At 44.4% G+C, this 16,589-nt stretch overlaps 2 protein-coding genes across 2 annotated transcripts in view; one reads left to right on the top strand and one right to left on the bottom strand.

Annotated features, from left to right (window-relative positions):
• The window catches only part of Adgrf3 (adhesion G protein-coupled receptor F3), a 28,040-nt gene extending 15,266 nt beyond the window's left edge, over positions 1-12,774 (bottom strand). The window contains exons 1-2 of the mRNA XM_076941779.1: positions 12,682-12,774; positions 12,445-12,575 (exon numbers count right to left, since the gene is read on the bottom strand). Coding sequence (XP_076797894.1) covers positions 12,445-12,575; positions 12,682-12,774 — 224 coding nt within the window. The remainder of the gene's footprint in view (positions 1-12,444; positions 12,576-12,681) is intronic.
• The window catches only part of Selenoi (selenoprotein I), a 34,947-nt gene continuing 30,970 nt past the window's right edge, over positions 12,613-16,589 (top strand). The window contains exon 1 of the mRNA XM_034514118.2: positions 12,613-12,829. Coding sequence (XP_034370009.1) covers positions 12,773-12,829 — 57 coding nt within the window. The 5' untranslated portion in view covers positions 12,613-12,772. The remainder of the gene's footprint in view (positions 12,830-16,589) is intronic.

The following is a 16,589-nucleotide window of genomic DNA, read 5'->3' as shown; positions in this document are numbered from 1 at the left end:
CACTGAATTTAATCCCCATCTGCTTTACACCATCGCTAATGTGTGCATGCCGTTCCCATGTATCTGATCCTAGGAGACCTGGCCTGGTTTCCACTGGTTGGAGAAGAGTCCCTCACATGGCTTCACTGCCTACCCTTCAGTGGGATGTTAATGGAGATGTTGGGAGAGGGACGTTGAGGGAAGGGCAGAGTGGCCAGAGCTGGAGCAACCCTTCGTATTGTTTACTCTGGCATGAGGATGAGGTAGAAAGCCAGGCCTGGTGGATCACATCTGACATCCCAGAGGACTGGGGATGACAGAGGGATCAGAAGTTCAAGGCCAGCCTTGACTGTGGAAGGCCCAGACAGACAGACAAAACACAGAGCAAGAGATCGGAAGGACAGAAGGTGGAAGACTTGAGACAGCATGGATGGCCTAGCTTTAGTTGAGAGACAAATAAAAGGGAGAATTTGCCTCATAAAATTTAGCTAAATCAAACATAAAACAAACAAAACTCCTTGTGGTAGTTTGAATATGCTTGGCCCAGGGAGTGGCACTATTTGGAGATATGGCCTTGTTGGAGGAATCCTGTGGGTATGGGCTTCCCTTGTTTTAGCTATCTGAAAGCCAGTCTTCTGTTTGCCTTGGAACAAGCAGCTCTTCTTGTGTTATGCCTGCCTGGGTGCTGCCATGTTCCTGCCTTGATGATAATGGACTGAACCTGTGAACCTGTACTAGCCCCAATTAAATGTTTTCATTTTAAAAATGTTTTCATTTTGCCTTGGTCATGGTGTCTGTTCACAGCAGTAAAACCCTAAGACACACCCCCATAGTCCACACAATCAGCAGTTCAAACAATCCTGAATTCTCTCCAACATAGCATTAATAAGCTACTTTTCCCATCATTCCCAAGAACCCTGTCAGGTTCTAGAAGCATTTGCTGTTGTTCCATTTATAAACTTTCAGTCTCAGAACTGGGTCCACAAAAGAAGCTGACTTTAAGGCTGCTTTTCTACCCTCTACCACTAGTTGTCTACCCAGCCTGAGCCCCAGGAGGAAAGCTAAAAAGTGCTTTTGACAGATGCAACAGCATACACCTATGTCAGCCACTTGAAAAGTCTGAGGCAGGAGACTCCCAAGTTTGAGATGAGCTTGGGTTATAAAGCAAGATTGTATCTCAAAACAAACTACAAAAATGAGGTCTTTCCATGGGTGACACCCACCCTGGGAGTATTCTTGAGGAACACCACAGGCAGGTGGAAGACAGGCACAGCACAAGGCATGTGAAAATGGGCTTGTTTAATGCCTTCTTTGGACATGCACTCTAACACAGAAGCATTCTGGATTTCTTAGCTTTGGGATGGAGACTTCACATCTGCATGATTGACTATTATTTTCTGAATCCCCAGCTCTTCTCTGTTCTGGTTGTTGTTGTTGGTGGCAGTGGGGAGCAGGGTTGACATTTCCAAGCTTCTAATTGCAGAGCTGGTTTCCTTGGTAACCAGCTGGTCACACTGAGGCTACCCAGGAGCTAGCTCTACCTGTCCTCTCAACAGCATAGAAAAGGACATGCACCACTATGGGGATTCCTAGGGTTTTAGGAGCTATGTGCCAGGAAGCTAGGTAGATACTTACAAAACAAAGTGTGTGTGTGTGTGTGTGTGTGTGTGTGTGTGTACTCAAGGTATGTATTGAGTAACTGCAATTGCCTCACTACAGGAGGCCTCGGTTCGAATGTCCCATGTCCCCCTCCTCCACCAAACCTGAATATTATTCCTAACACATTTCCAGGCCTGACTTTCTAAAGGAAAAGTCTTTACTGCCAGGCCACAAAATTTAAAGGCAGTGCCTGTATAGGGAAGATGGTATACAGATAGTGCCTATTTGGACTTGATTTTTCCTGTGGCTTTTTGTTGTTGTTTATTCCTCTGCTTTCTGTTTTCTTTGTTTATGGGACAGGAGCTCACTCTGTATCCCAGGCTGACCTTGTGACCAATCTTCTGTTTCAGCTTCCCAAATACTGGGATTACAGGAATGCACCACCATGTCTTCCTTCCCTCTAACTTTTGAAGGCTCCCCCGGATAAACTGACAAAGATTATACAGGAGACAAGGCATTAAGATTTATAATCCACCTGGGGCATGGCAGCACACACCTTTTATCCAAGACTCTGGAAGCTGAATCCAATCTAGATTACAGTCAATCAATCGAGTCATAGCTTCCATGGTTAAGGAGTATTTGTTGCGACCAGTAGAAACCTTGGTAAAAGAGGTTTGGCCAGCAAAATGGCTCAGAAAAAAAAGGTGCTTGTATACCAAGCCTGAAGATCTGAATTCAATCCCTTGGCCCTCATGTTGGAAGGAAAGAAGTCTCACAAGTTGCTCTCTAACAATCACGTGTGTATGTTGTTCCAGGCATGTGAACACACACAAGCATACACACACAAGCTCGCGCGCACGTGCACACACACACACACACACACTAAATAAGTGTGATAACAATAATAACAAAGGAACAAGAGCAGAGTGGACACAAACATACATTTCTTAGTTTGTTCTAAGTCTGAGCTTGCAGACACATTGGCTGCTCTAACACTAGGTGGCGCTCAAAGCCCAGGTTTAACAAATTTTGCTCTTGGCTTAGAAACTCAAAAAATAGAAATTCAGTGGGCGGGAGGTGTGGACTCCCAGTGAACCGGTAGTCGTCTGCCACTCTGTAGGCAACCCTTAATAATCTCACTCTTCTCATCACACTGGACTTACATATGTATTCTTTGGGTTGTGGGCATTATCCCAATTTGGAGGCAGACATTTCCCCAGGAAGTACACAGGACTGTTCATTACCTGTCCCTGCCCCTAATTTATTTACCCTTTTTAAAGGGAACGGTGTACTTTATTACATCAGTTCACTATAGTTTAGGTTTTCATTTAACTGGGCATTTGATTGCTTCTGTCTTCTGCATTTGTAAAAAATGACTCACTGTCATGCTATGGAGACAACAGAATCACTTTTCCTACACTCTTAATAATCCACACTTCTGACATCAGATGGGCAAATGCCCACTCCTCATGCCAATCTCAGGCCCTAGGGTGTTTGCTCGTGCTTTTGACCAACTGGCTATGCAAGACTGCTATGACATCTTCCTTGGACTCAATTAACTTGCCAGAGATATTCGTACAACTCGGAGACTCGCTTGTGTTCCTTTTATCCGTTTATTAGTGGTTTGTATCATGAAGAGACACAGGAGGCAAGTACTGTGGTAAGACAGGTGCTCCTCTCTTCTGTTTGGGTAAACCAACTTTAAGCCTTTGGAAGCTTCCCAAAGCCAGCCCTTCTGGAATTTAAAGGAAGCTTCATTATGTTGACATGACTGACTGAGGCACTGGCTATCAGGGGTGAACCTGTGCTTCCTCCCCTCCATGGAGGTTGAGAGCTGGAGCTGAAAGCCTCACCTCTCTACCATGTCTTCATCCTTCAGGTGACCAGCTCATCTCCTGATTCTATCTGGGGCTCTTCGGTTACTTGTCTTCCCAACAGTGTATCAGGATACATTTCACGCTGTCACAGGTTCCCTTTCATTTTTGTAATGAGGTTCCCCCCCCCCCCCCGCCACCCGCCCCTGCTTGGGTTATTTCATAATGTTATATCATTCCAAAGTGACTATGAGTATGAATCCTGCTTTAGCACTTGCTGATGTCAGCAACATGTCTTTCTTTATTCCCTTGTGATTCATCTTACCTCAGCGAAAGCTTACTAAGGGCCTCTTAACTACTAGGCACTGTGCAGAGTACAGGTGTGTTTGATGTGGCTTTTCCCACATATGAGAAAGGCAAAACGGCATTCAAGAGATACCAAGGAGGAAAAATGGACAAGTCTAGGTGATATGGGGTGAGAAATGAGACACACCCAGTTTTCTTGGAGTTCTTGAGGGTGGCTGTGAGTTTGAGGTTAGCCAGGGCTATACAGTGAAACCATGCCTGTTTGGTTAAGTTTGGGCCTAGTGCGGTGGAGCACATCATTAATCCCCAGCACTCAGCTGATGGAGGCAGGTGGTTCTCCAAAATTTGAGGGCAACTTGATTTACAGAGAGAGTACAAAGTTCCAGGACAGTCAGAGCTACACAGAGAAACCCTGTCTTGAGAAACAGCAACAATAGTTTTGTGGAAGAAAATGGACAAGATGAATCTTGAAGGCTTAGACACAGCTAATCAGCCATAAATGAATGAATCCATTGTACACAGAATCTGAGTTGCTGGGGACTAGTGAATAATCCAGTATTCCAGGGAGGTTGGGAGCATGTGCCTGTGTGTGCATATGTTTGCGTGTGTGCAGTGTGAGTGTGCAGTGAGTGCACAGTGTATATATGTCCAGTATGTGGTATGTGTGTGTGTTGGAAGGGAAGGCTCGTAAGAACAAGAGCTATGACTGGCAGATAAAAATGTGTATGTTTGAGATGTAGAACATGATGCATCCTTGTGTAATGACTATGCTTTATCAAACCGTACCAGAAGTTACCAGAACTGCTCCACTAAGTTCATCTCAAATGGCTGACCCATGGGCTTATGTTAGGTTATTAAGTTTTGAGTAATTTGTTCGTTTGTTTTTGAGTGTCATACTGTAGCCTTGGTCTTTACTTAGGGTGATCCTCCTGCCTTAGCCTTCTTAGTGCAGGAATGAGCCACCATGCTCTGCTGTCATTTGTCTATTTTTTAAAGTGAGGGTCTTGTTGTTTTTGTGTTTTTGAGACAAGGTCACTCTATGAAGCCCCAACTGACCCTAAACTTGTAACCTTTCTGCCTCAGTTCACTGACTGTTAGAATTAGTTATGTACCACTGCAGCAGGCTTATAGTGTGTTTTCTTGTAGTTTGTATCTATTGATATGACAATATGAAGGGGTAAGGATCATTAATAAATTTATTAAAAATTTCAAGATTTTATTTGTAATTGAATATGTGTGTGTGTGTGTGTGTGTGTGTGAGAGAGAGAGAGAGAGAGAGAGAGAGAGAGAGAGAGAGAGAGAGAGAGAGTGAATATGTGTGTGGGCCCCTGCAGGGGCTAAAAGAATCAGAGCCCCTGGAACTGGGGTTACAGGAGGTTGTGAGTCATCTGAAGTGGATTCTGATCACTGAACTGAGGCTCTCTGGGAGAGAAGTATATGTTCTTGACCGCCGAGCCATCTCTCCAGCACTCATTTATAATTTAAAGTTATCTCTGTATCTCAGATTCTAGATTCATAAAAATATTAAAGTTAACACCTGGAGGATCTCAGTTGATTCAAAATCTTTTCAAATTATAGTCCCAATTCCTATCTTTAAGGTAAGTCTCTGTCCAACAATGTGTATCTCACACTTTCTCAGGAGTGTGGGGGGGGAAAGAGGATGGAGAAGAGAATCTGCGATGCAAGATGCTATTGGCTCTTCACAGGATACAGCAGTAACTCATTGCTGGGAACCATGTATCACTTTAGTTTGTATCTCTTTACATTTGTAGCTAGCACATGGTTACTCTTCAAGGAAGATACATGAAGGAATCATGAAGTCCTTACTTTTACACATTGTTTTGTATTCCTACATCTTATTTCCTTATAAGCCAGTCTGTGTTGGTTTGAACTGCTTGGCCTAGAGAGTGGCACTATTAGGAGGTGAGGCCTTGTTGGAGGTAGTGTGTCACTGTGGGGGTGGGTTTGGAGACCTTCGTCCTAGCTGTCTGGGAACTGTCAGTCTGCTCCTGGCTTCCTTTGGATGAAGATGTAGAACTCTCAGCTCCTTAGCACCATGCCTGCCTGGATGCTGCCATGCTTCCCACTATGATGATAATGAACTGAATCTCAGAAGCTATAAGCCAGCCCCAATTCAATGCAGTCCTCTGTAAGAGTTGCCTTGGTCATGGTGCCTCTTCACAGCAGTAGAAACCCTAACTAAGACAAGAGTCCAAACTTGCCTTCTGGTTAAACAAGCTCCACAGCCTTGGGCCCCAACAGAGCTATTTCAGAGCTTTACTTAGTAGCTATTTGTGTTGGCAATCTTCTGGCTTCAGTTATTGCCCTGGCCTTTTCAGGAATCCTAGAGTAAAGTAGTCCATGGCAAAACTCCCTTAAACCCCCCTGCTCTCCTGCTACACTTAAGTTCTGTCTTTTCTTGTGCCCTTAACTTCCCCTAAACCAAAGGACTGCTGAGCCAATTGTCCCAAGGCTCAGGAGGATAAAAATGAACACAGAAAAGTAACTGAATGATAGTGGTGACACTTGACTCCATCTGCAGGGCTGCTATTAGATGGGAGGAAGGTCTGGGATCAGAAACAAAGGGAAGGCACCCAGGGCTGATGGCACGCATGCACGGCTCCTCATCTGGAACGTCTGCATTTTGACTCCATTTGGGTGCAGCTAAAATGGGGAGGGAGGTGTGGGAGCAGGGGGCACACAGGTATCAGTTACTTCTTTGTTCATAACACGCAGCTGCTTGGTTACCTGAGCATTTCTAAAAAGCTGGAAACCGAACTGTCCTGTATACAACTTCCTCTGAGATCGATTGTTAAAATTCCATTTGTTGTTATTGTGTATATGTATGATATGTGTTTGAACATAGGAGTGTGTGTGTATGGTGACAGGATAACTTTTGAGAGTCAATTCTCTCCTTCTACCATGTGTTCAGGTCAATTTGCATGGCAAATGCTTTTACGAGCTGAGCCATTTCCCTGACAGAGATCATGGCCGTCCTCATGAGTAATGACTGCAAGAAACAACTGTTCATCTTTCTAACAAGAATTGGTAAGTATAAATAAATATCTATGGCTTTCATAGATATTTCATTTTCATTTCATAGATATTTCATTTTCATTTCAATATCAGTGGTGATAGCTGAGACTAATTTGGGGGACCTCCCCTCCTGGGGCCCTGGGAAAGTTAAGCACTGTTGGAAACTATAAAGAATCACCATTGATGTTAAGGCACCCTTATTATTACAAATGTCCCTGGTGTTTAATTTTCCTGTAAAGAAGCAAGAATTTTAGAGATAGGCAGTTGGACCTCCTAACCGAGCTATAGGCCTTGTACCCTAGCTGCTTCAGGGAAGGGTGGCCAGCCAAGCAGTCAACTGACTGCCCTCAGACTAGCACTTGAGGAAGCCAAACGGCAACCTAGCTGCTTGCTGTAAAGTAAAGCTTTGCCTCCTGCAGGTGGAATCCCAGGCACAACTGTTTAAAACAGCTTGTGTTATATTTTTCTGTCCTCACAAGTCTTGGTGAAATCTAGATGATTTTGCAACTACCATCCAGGTCAAAGGAGAGCATCTCCCCTTGGGGCAGAACAGAGGAACTTCTGTGACTGGTGCCAGGACAATGACATGGTTCACATGCACACAGGTGTCCAGGCAAGCTGATTGATTTGCCCTGGGAGCTGGCTGGGTGCTGTCTTCCTGTGCTACAGCTCTGTTGTCACAACAGGAGGCCCGGTAACAGGTGTTTCCCAAGCTGCCTTTTCTGGCCTACTTCTGATCTTTGTCTTCAGTAGAGTGGCTGGACATGGAGACAGCAGTGGTGATAGCTGAGGTAGTGGTGATGGAGACAGTGGCAATGCCAGTGCAGAGATGGTGGTAGAAGTGACAGGCAGTGACAATGGCTATGAGAGGGCGTTGAACAGCTCCTGAGAACAGTCAGGTTAGAAACATCGGGCAACAACTGAAGTAAAAAAGCTTGAGAGCTGAGGGGATGGGAAGCATAGCGGGGCAGAGCGGGGCACACTTACAGTCCCAGCACCCTGGAGTCTGCACAGGATTGTGACTTTGAGGCCACATAACAAGACCTAGGCTAGCCTGAACTATACAGTAGTCTCTCTTCCCCTAGACTAGCCTGAGCTACATGGTGAGGCCCCCCACCCCAGGCTACCCGCTAGCTAGTGAGACCATGACTCAATGCCTTAAAGCTATTAAAAAGGTCACCATTAATAGCTAGGAGTCCCCGAAAACTTTTTAGACCTGCACCAAAACTTAACATTGGCCATTGTAGGCTAAAGGTCACAGTACCTAAGGTTCTCTGCACAAAAGCCAGGAACAAGAACGATTACCTGCTGCTGCTTGTGGCTATCTCCTGCAGCTCACTGCTGCTTCAAGTTAGGAAAGGTGCTAAGAAGGAACTGTACAGGCGTCTGTCTCCATCTGCTTCTATGTGGGCAAAGGACCATCAGCTAGTTGACAGCTGACAAATATCAACCTGGGCCTCTGCCTTCCTTTGAACTGTCACATTGCCTGTCTTTGATTTGAATGGTTACTCACAATACTGCTTGAGTGTTCAATGTCTGGGGAAACAAAGCTGGCCCTGATATCACTGGGAAACTGGTGGGTATGGTGGGTCACAGAACAGCAGTTATGGCCCTCCACTACCAACCTGCAAAGTAGCAGGTGCCGACTGTCAGTACAGTTCCCACACCATGGGGTTACAAATGACCCTCCCTCGGGATTTCCTGTACATTCTTATGTAGGAAGATTATTGAAAACTAAAGTAAAGGAGGAAAAAAAAAAAAAAACCAAGCAGGCAAAATCCTACTTGAGAAGGTTTATTACAGCTGAAACAACAAAGAAAATGTCTGTTCAACCCTTTCCTGGTCCCCTCCCTGGCACGCCTTGGCCTTGATGAGAAGCTGGTTTCCAGGTTTGCTAATGGTACAGAGTGCTTGCCTGATGTGTGTGAGGCCTGGGTCTGACAACCAGCACTGCGAGATGCATCGTGTGTCTAACACCTTAGCAAGGCAACTTGTGTGATCCAGTGGAAATGTTTTCCAACTTAAAGCACAAGTTTTAGTACAGACAAATTGAGAGTGACTTAGAGACAAACTAAATACATGACTTCTCGATTGTTCTGGTTTGTATGACTGGGACAGCTGTCTGCCCCATGGTTCAGCATTGTTGTGTGGTCTAGTGATCTCCCAATTGCTCTGAGAATTGGTGAATGCTGCTCGTGTGTGTTAGGGTACTGGGGATTGAACACAGAGCCCCTTGCATTTGGGGCTAAATGCTGTACTTCAGGCAAGGACTGTTAAACTTATGAGACATTATTTTTATTATTATATTGTTATTTTGTCACTGGATTAATATTAAAACCAGAGTTTCATGCCTATGAAACACTTACACTGTACCACCACTGACTTATACCTCAGGCTTATATCACTTCATTTATTTAATTCTTTAAAAAAAAACAAGGTCTCACATTGTAACTCAAACTTATAACAATTCTGTATTTAGTTTCCCAGATGCTGGGGTTGCAGGCATGAGCCACCATATCTGGCCTTATTTTTATTGAAAAATGGGAATAAAGCCATTATATATTTTACAAACTTCATGGAAAGATTGTATTTACTTTTATGACTTCAATAACTTTTATTGGTGTTGTTAACTATACTAGTTCTTTAACTTAGTAGCTATTCTCACATACCTGACACAATCTTCCTCTTGACTAAACAGAAACTACAAGAATTAAGTTCTTTTCAAGTTACATTACAAAGATAACATTTTTTAGCATGAATTGATATTCTCTATGACGATCATTCTTGAGGGTAATCTGTTTGATTTTCAAGGGTATGAGCTGCACATGTTTGCCCCTTAGGTTCAGTCTCCATGCTAGTAGAAGGAATGGGAAAAAAGAGGGAGACACAGATAGGCAGGCAGAAGGGGCCAAGCTCAGCGGATGAGGAAACAAGACAAGAAACCACACTCACAGCTACAGTTCACTGGGGAGAGATGCAGGGAGTGGAACACTCAGGCCAACATGGTTGCTCTGGGCTGCTTTGAGCATAAAAGCCCCTTGAATGGGATTCAGAAGAGGAGACAGGATAATTGTTCAATTCCAAAGGCAATTGTGTTACACCCTCTTCTCTTTCTAGGCATTTTCTAAGTATATGGGAAGCTGACCCAATCCTATGATTCACAGGATTCTGGAAAGTCATTTCTTAAGCTTGCCTGGTTTTAATTTAACCTCGTAAGGCCACCTCAATCCACACCATCTGTGTAGTAACTGAAGGTTAGGAAGTGATATAGTTTCATTGGATTTCAGAGGTGAATTAAGATTTTTAGTGGAAGTTTAACACCTTTTTTTTTTTTTTTAAACAGAGACCCTAAGGTCCAGCAAGATGGCTCAAAGGGTTAAGGCAGTTGGTGCCAAGCCTGATGACCTAAGTTAGATCCCCAGGATTCACAAGTTGGGAAGAGAAAATCAACTGTGGAAAGTTGTCTTCTGACCTACCCATGCTCACCCCTTCCCCAAATACATGTTATTAATAAAGTGAAATAAAATAGAAAACTGGGGCAAAGTAAAATCAAATTGTTGAAGATCCCTCAGATAACAAGTATAAGATGACAACGTGCAGACCATGTTCTATATTATTTCTGTTTAATATCTTCTCAGGATTTATAATTGATTCTACGTTGTAACAACCATCCACAAAGGAGAGGCAGCAAGCCAGTTGCAACTACTTGCCTTCATGAGATTCCAGCTGCGGGGCTGGAGAGATGGCTTTGGAGTTAAGAGCGCTTACGGCTATGTAGAGAAGACCAGGGCTTCTTCTCAGCACTAATGTCCTGAAGCTCACAACCGCCTGTAACTCCGCTCCAGGGACTGGATGGCGCCGGTCTCCTCAGGCACCTATCTATACTCGAGTGCACATACCCACACACATAATTAAAGGTAGCAAGAATCCTTAAAAAAATATTTCCTAATTGCCTTTGAGGCAGGAGGATCCCGAGTTTAAGGTCAACATTGGCTATAGTGATTCTCATGCCTCAGCTTTCCAGAGAGCTGGGATTGTTGGGGTGCACCACCACACTCAGCTCTTGAGGGGAAGGGAGTCACAATGAGTTTGCTTCCTTATGAAGTGATTAACAGTTCAGTTTCCTGGGACTAGATGCTCCAGGGTAGGGTGACAATGGGAAAGGGATTTGTAAGGGTGTGACTGAGAAGAGAGGAGAGAGGGGAGGCTATGATCCGGATGTAAAGTGAATACAAAATTAAAATTAAAAAAAATCACAGCTCATGTACTATTATTAGTTTGCACTCATGTAAATGTTTTAAAAATTAATTTTAATTTTACATGTATAGGTGGGTGTTTGCCTGCATGTCCGCGCATCAGGTGCATGCAGTGCCCTTGAAGGCCAGAAGAGGGCATCAGATCCGCTGGAACTGGAGTTACAGATGGTTATGAACCACCATGCCAGTGCTGGGAACTGAACTCAGGATCTCCAGAAGAGCAGTCATTGCTCTTAATGGCTAAACCATCTCTCCAGCCCTATCATGTCACTTTTAATGGTTTTCCACAAGTAGTTAAAATATGTTAAGTATGGTTTGTATTTCAAGGTTTATATTTTTAAAAAATTTGATGACAAGATCCTTTTCTTTTTGTCATATTTATATTGACTAGAATATATAACAAAGATTTTATCTTGGTCTAACAGATACTTTATATGCATCAACTCATTAAGACTTGTACATTTTAGAGATGGGTCTTAGCACACTTAACAGTCTTAGCACTTGATATTGATAATATTGTCATGAATCTGAGGTTAGTCTGGACTGTATACTAGTGTATTAGTTCCAGCTGGGAACTAGTATGAGATCCTGTTTCAAAAATGACAACCCTGCCCACACACCCCATACAGCCAGAAACAGTGCTTGGCATATCTTAGGTCCTGATAACTTAAGTGGAGATTTCAAATTAATTGCTCTTATTCCAGGGAACTAGGGAGACTGGTGGAATCACGGATGCAGTGATTTTAATAGGACTACATTTCTAATTGGGTTAACCATTTCCAATCAAATACGTGCTTCTGGAGAGGTAATGTAATCTGAATTTCTTCTTGCGGGTACTAGAGAATACACAACTCCGGGCATTGTGCTAAGGAAAGTGAGGCAAATACCTCTCATCTCAATAATGTTAATGGGTTAGCGATGATGTATGCAAAGTACCCTCACGTAAGGTACTCAATAAAAAGTAGCAACTATTATTAAACTATTATTAGATACATATTAACCACTGGTGACGTGTTCTTTCTACAACGCACTGGGCCCTGGTTGTAAAATCACTCCTTGTAAACACAGGGCCCCGTCGAGATTGAGAGATCAATGGTTTTATGGGGGAATCGAGGAGACTTAAGCAATTGGAATTCGCACCGATTGAACCAGCGGAATGTGACGAGGCAGTCCAAGGTTCACAAGCATCATGGATCAGAAGGAACATATTTTCAAGTCCCTTTATTGGACCACTCCCAGTCTCCCGTTCGGCATCATCATTTCAGGATCCCGAAGCTCCAGGCGCTCACAGCCCGCTGTGGCACGCACCTGGCTCCGCCCTTCCTCCCGAATTCCACTGTACTCACTCACCCGGGCCACAAGATTGAGAGCATCCCACACAGTCACTCAGGACTCCTGTAACAGAGACAAGAGCAAAGGCTGCTGGGAAGTTGACCTTTCACCTCTCCTCTTACTTCAGTTCACCTATTTTGACTCTGGCAAATGAAGCGACGAAGACAGTGGGGGGGCGGTACTTGGCGATGGCCAGCTCGTGCCGATTGGGTGGAGGTGGTGCCGGGGGCGGGCCGAGTGAGGGGCGGTGTCCCTACCCGCGGGAGCCGCGGGGGCTGCGCTTGCGCACTGGGCTGGCTACGCGTGCGCGGTGGGTGGAGCGCTCCTCTACCTTCTTTACCAGCCCAGGCTTTCCTAACCCTGCACAGCGCTGTGTGCTGCTCCTGTTTCATTGCCCTGTCGCGCAGTGTCGCTGCCGCTGCGGAGTGGGCGTTCAGTTTTCGGTTCGTCATGGCTGGCTACGAATACGTGAGCCCAGAGCAGCTGGCGGGCTTTGACAAGTATAAGGTAGGAGAAGGCGAGCTGGCGGTCGCCCCTCTCCCCCGCGCCCCGGCCGCGCCCTGGCGACTGAGGGGCCGGCGCGGTCCGTGTCACCTTGTGTCTGCCGCGTGGCGCGCCGGCGGGCGTTGTTGAAGGGGATCCTGGGGGGGGGGGCACGCGGTCGGGGAGCATGGGAGCATCCTAGGCCCGCCTCTCGGACTCGGCACCCCGCGGGAGACTGCCTTTTCCTTAGAGAGTGGGGTGAAGAAATTCCTTTCTTTCCTTTTCCTTATTACTTGTCACTGCGGCGCGTTTTTAGCCTTTCCCAGAGAGGGTGTCGTTCCCTTCTTTTGGTCTTCGTTTGAATGAACTTCCCACATGCTTCTCGGTGCTTACAACTTCAGAGATCTAGATGGTCTTTTAGCGGATGCTAAGGGAAGGAAGTGACTCCTAGCCTTAGTGCAGATGCACCCCACCCTACCCCTGGAAAAAGGCTTTCACTGAGGCTCCTATCTCTGGCGCTGCAGGTTAAGACGTTGTGCACTAGAAGGAACTGTATAGTGCAAAGAGCGCGCGGGCTTTCGAGAACATAGAAACCCGATGCCAAAGTCAAGTTTCTCTTTTTGGCTTTGGATGAGTCGTTGAAACCCCACTCAGCCTCTCTTTTAGGCTCTTTAGCCTAAGTGTGAGTTTCTGTCGTGCTTAGTATATTAAAAGGGGTTGAAAGGCGTCCGACACGGTGTGAGCTCCCAGGAAATGCTGGTGATTTTCATCCAGATTTAGTAGTCCTACCAGGGGACTACTGGCCACCCAGGCATCTTAACGTGAAATAATGAGATTTAGTGTCTCATCTTTGCTAAGCCTTTCCTGAGGGCAACCTATTCCTTTATGAAAGTAGTGTGCGTGTCGAATAGAATATCCAAATGACGAGACTGGTCCTATGGGTAGTAGTCATCCAGCAAACATTTGTGCAATGAATTAATATCTGGGGGAAAAAGTCTTCATTTTGTTTAACTGGAATAAAAAAAAAGCCCCAGGGGTTTTAGAAGGCCCTAGGATATACTTCTTTGAAGCAGTGTTGGACCATACCATTCTGAATTAAGGTGGTGACTTGTCTTAAAACTATAACTGGGAAGAAATTGCAGCGCTCTCCTAGTAACTTGGGTCAGAAGGCTGTTAACCCAGATACCTCCTGTGTGTGTCCGCCCTCTTGGTTATCTGTGCTGCACTGCAATAACCTCTTGGTTATTTGGCTGCAAAGATTGGCAGCCAAAATATTTTCTTCGAACTCGAGTCTTGAATTTTAGAGTAAACTTTTATAAAATAGCAGTTTTATTTAGTGAACCTTGTTTTCCTTACAGTCTTCTCTGGGTTTATAGTTTCAGCTAGATAGGAGTCCTATTTTATCAGACATCTCAGTGTTGTTTTCTGTGACTATCCCTTATCTGACTCAGCTGTGTTTGACATCGGGTTTCCTATCATCCTGGAAAACAAAGGTCAACTTAGCAATCGCCCCAGTGTTCACCAAAGTAGTTTGTTGATGTTATTCTAGTTACAGTGAGGTTTTTTTTTGGGAGGAGGAATCCAAAATCAAATACAAATGTATAGTGTTAACATTCTAGTAGAAGGCTCTCTGCTGGATGCCATATCACATCTATATTAAAAGAGTGAATCAGGCATCCAAAGGGAAAAATCTGTATGGTCAGTTTTGTTGGCATGCGAATTGCACACAGAGATCTTTTCTTTCTCATTGTTTTCTCATTGTGTGGTCTTCAGAGAGTACGCTTTATGACGAATTAAGACACCACCCCTAAGCATGCAATCAAAATACTTAAAGAGGCTTTTATTCTCGGATGTGACCTTTTATAACAGAGGAAAAAAATGACGCTCCTATAACAGCTGGTGGAAAAAATTACTTTTGAACCAGTTTAATTTCTCTGTCTTCCCTAGAGGTACATTTGAGAGCTACATGTGGGAACCTGGTGCTTTTATAGAGTAGCTGCTGAGAGGGGTACACACAGAGAGGTAATGAGGTTTCTGTAGTAAAAAAAGGGGTGATTTCCAGTATAGAAGATAGCCTGGGGTGGATTCAGTTTTATAAACTCTCTTAATACTTATGTCTTCTGGTGAAGTGCCTAACACAGTCCTGTTCAGTAGTTAGTTTAATAATTACTTGTGTGATAGGACAGCAGCACTAAGAGGGCAGGGCTGACAGCCATCTCGTTCAACACGATTAGTGTCTCCACAGCATCCTGAGCTGAAGAGATGCCCAGTAAATACTGAAGGAATGAAAATGGAAAGGAATAGAAGGCATTTTAATTAAGTCTGGTAAAAGGAGCTCTCCTCAGGGTGCTGGAACGCTTCTTTTGAATTTTTCACTTCGAATATGGCGAGCTAATTTAGAAGTACAGTTGTTCTGCTCCATTGCCTAATAAGCAGCTCAGACAGTTGTGTTGACATATTCCACCTTCACGAGGTTCATCGATTCTCCTTGCTGCTTTTCCATTTTCCTCCTGTTCATAATGGACAGATACTTACTGCTGAAGGACTCCATGTTTTAATGGGTTAAACTGTTGTGGTTTGCTTAGTCAGACTGAGGGAAGGCACAGTTTTAATTTACAGTGTTGCAGCTAGTGTCACATTGTATCCTTTTGCTTTAGAGGGGAGTTAAGTACTTTGTTGAGTTTCAAGAGTTGCATTTCAGGAACTGGTTTCTGCTGTTGGGTAGTTAGTGAATGTAGTTGATGACAGCCTGACACAGGAATTGTAGCTATTGTGAATTTATTACTGCTAGAGTTGAGCTTTAAAGAAAGATTGTATTTGCATCTTGTTAGCAATGCCAGAGAACCAGAATCCAAACTGGCCTTCTGTCTCACTGGGTCATACTGTGTAATTTTATTTATTTATTTAGCAAGCATTTATGGAAGATCTGCTTATCAGGCACAGCACTGGGGTTGCAAAATTAAGCTAAGGTGAAATTTCTGACTTCAAAGAGCCTAGTTTGTTGGCAGATAGGGATGAGTAAATAAATTTTTATAATTAGTGAGTATGAATTGAAGTTCTAGGTGCTGTGGAAAAGGCCAGGAGGCAGCATCTGATGGGGTGAGAGTGCATGTTATACCTGAGAAAGACTTCCAAGGTGATAGAAGTAAAGGCAAGGCCAGGCTGGAAAGATGAAGACTGAGTAGAGAGAATGAAGAAGGGAAAAGGATCCTGTCATAAGATGCAGAGACAGGCCTGAGAGGGTTTCTAAGACTCATAAAATAAGGTGTTTGAGTATACTGGTGGCATGGCAGGTGAGACTGGAAAGGAAGACAGGCTCCTAGCAGAGTGGGAATAATCTTGTTCTGTAGGTTAATGTCTGTGGCCCACATTTATTGACATCAGAATCATTTGAGGGGTTTGTTGGGGGTGGTTACTCCCTACCAAGTGATTCTGACGCCAGTCAATCAATCTATCAATTAATCAATCTCTGCCTAGGAAATGTTGAAGACCTGAATATTATGGCAGTGGGGACAGAAAAGAGAGAATAGAGATTCTGTGTCTGTGTTTCTGTGTTTGTCTCACTGTGCCTGAAGTTCACAGATCTCTTGCTTTTGTATCCAGAGTGTTGAGGTGACAGGCCTGGCACCACCATGTCCCCCAAGGGAGCAGAGATCCTCTTTCCTTCCCTCCCTCTTGTTTTCTCTTTGACAGTCTTGATCTGTAGCCCAGCTAACCTCCAACTTCTGATCTTCCTGCCTCAGTCTGCCTTGTTCTAGGATTATAGACATGAGCTGTAACACCT

The sequence above is a fragment of the Arvicanthis niloticus genome, chromosome 11 (assembly GCF_011762505.2).
Source record: "Arvicanthis niloticus isolate mArvNil1 chromosome 11, mArvNil1.pat.X, whole genome shotgun sequence".
Classification (NCBI taxonomy): domain Eukaryota; kingdom Metazoa; phylum Chordata; class Mammalia; order Rodentia; family Muridae; genus Arvicanthis; species Arvicanthis niloticus.
The sequence above is the reverse complement of the archived record's forward strand: the minus strand, read 5'-3'. Positions and strand labels throughout refer to the sequence as shown.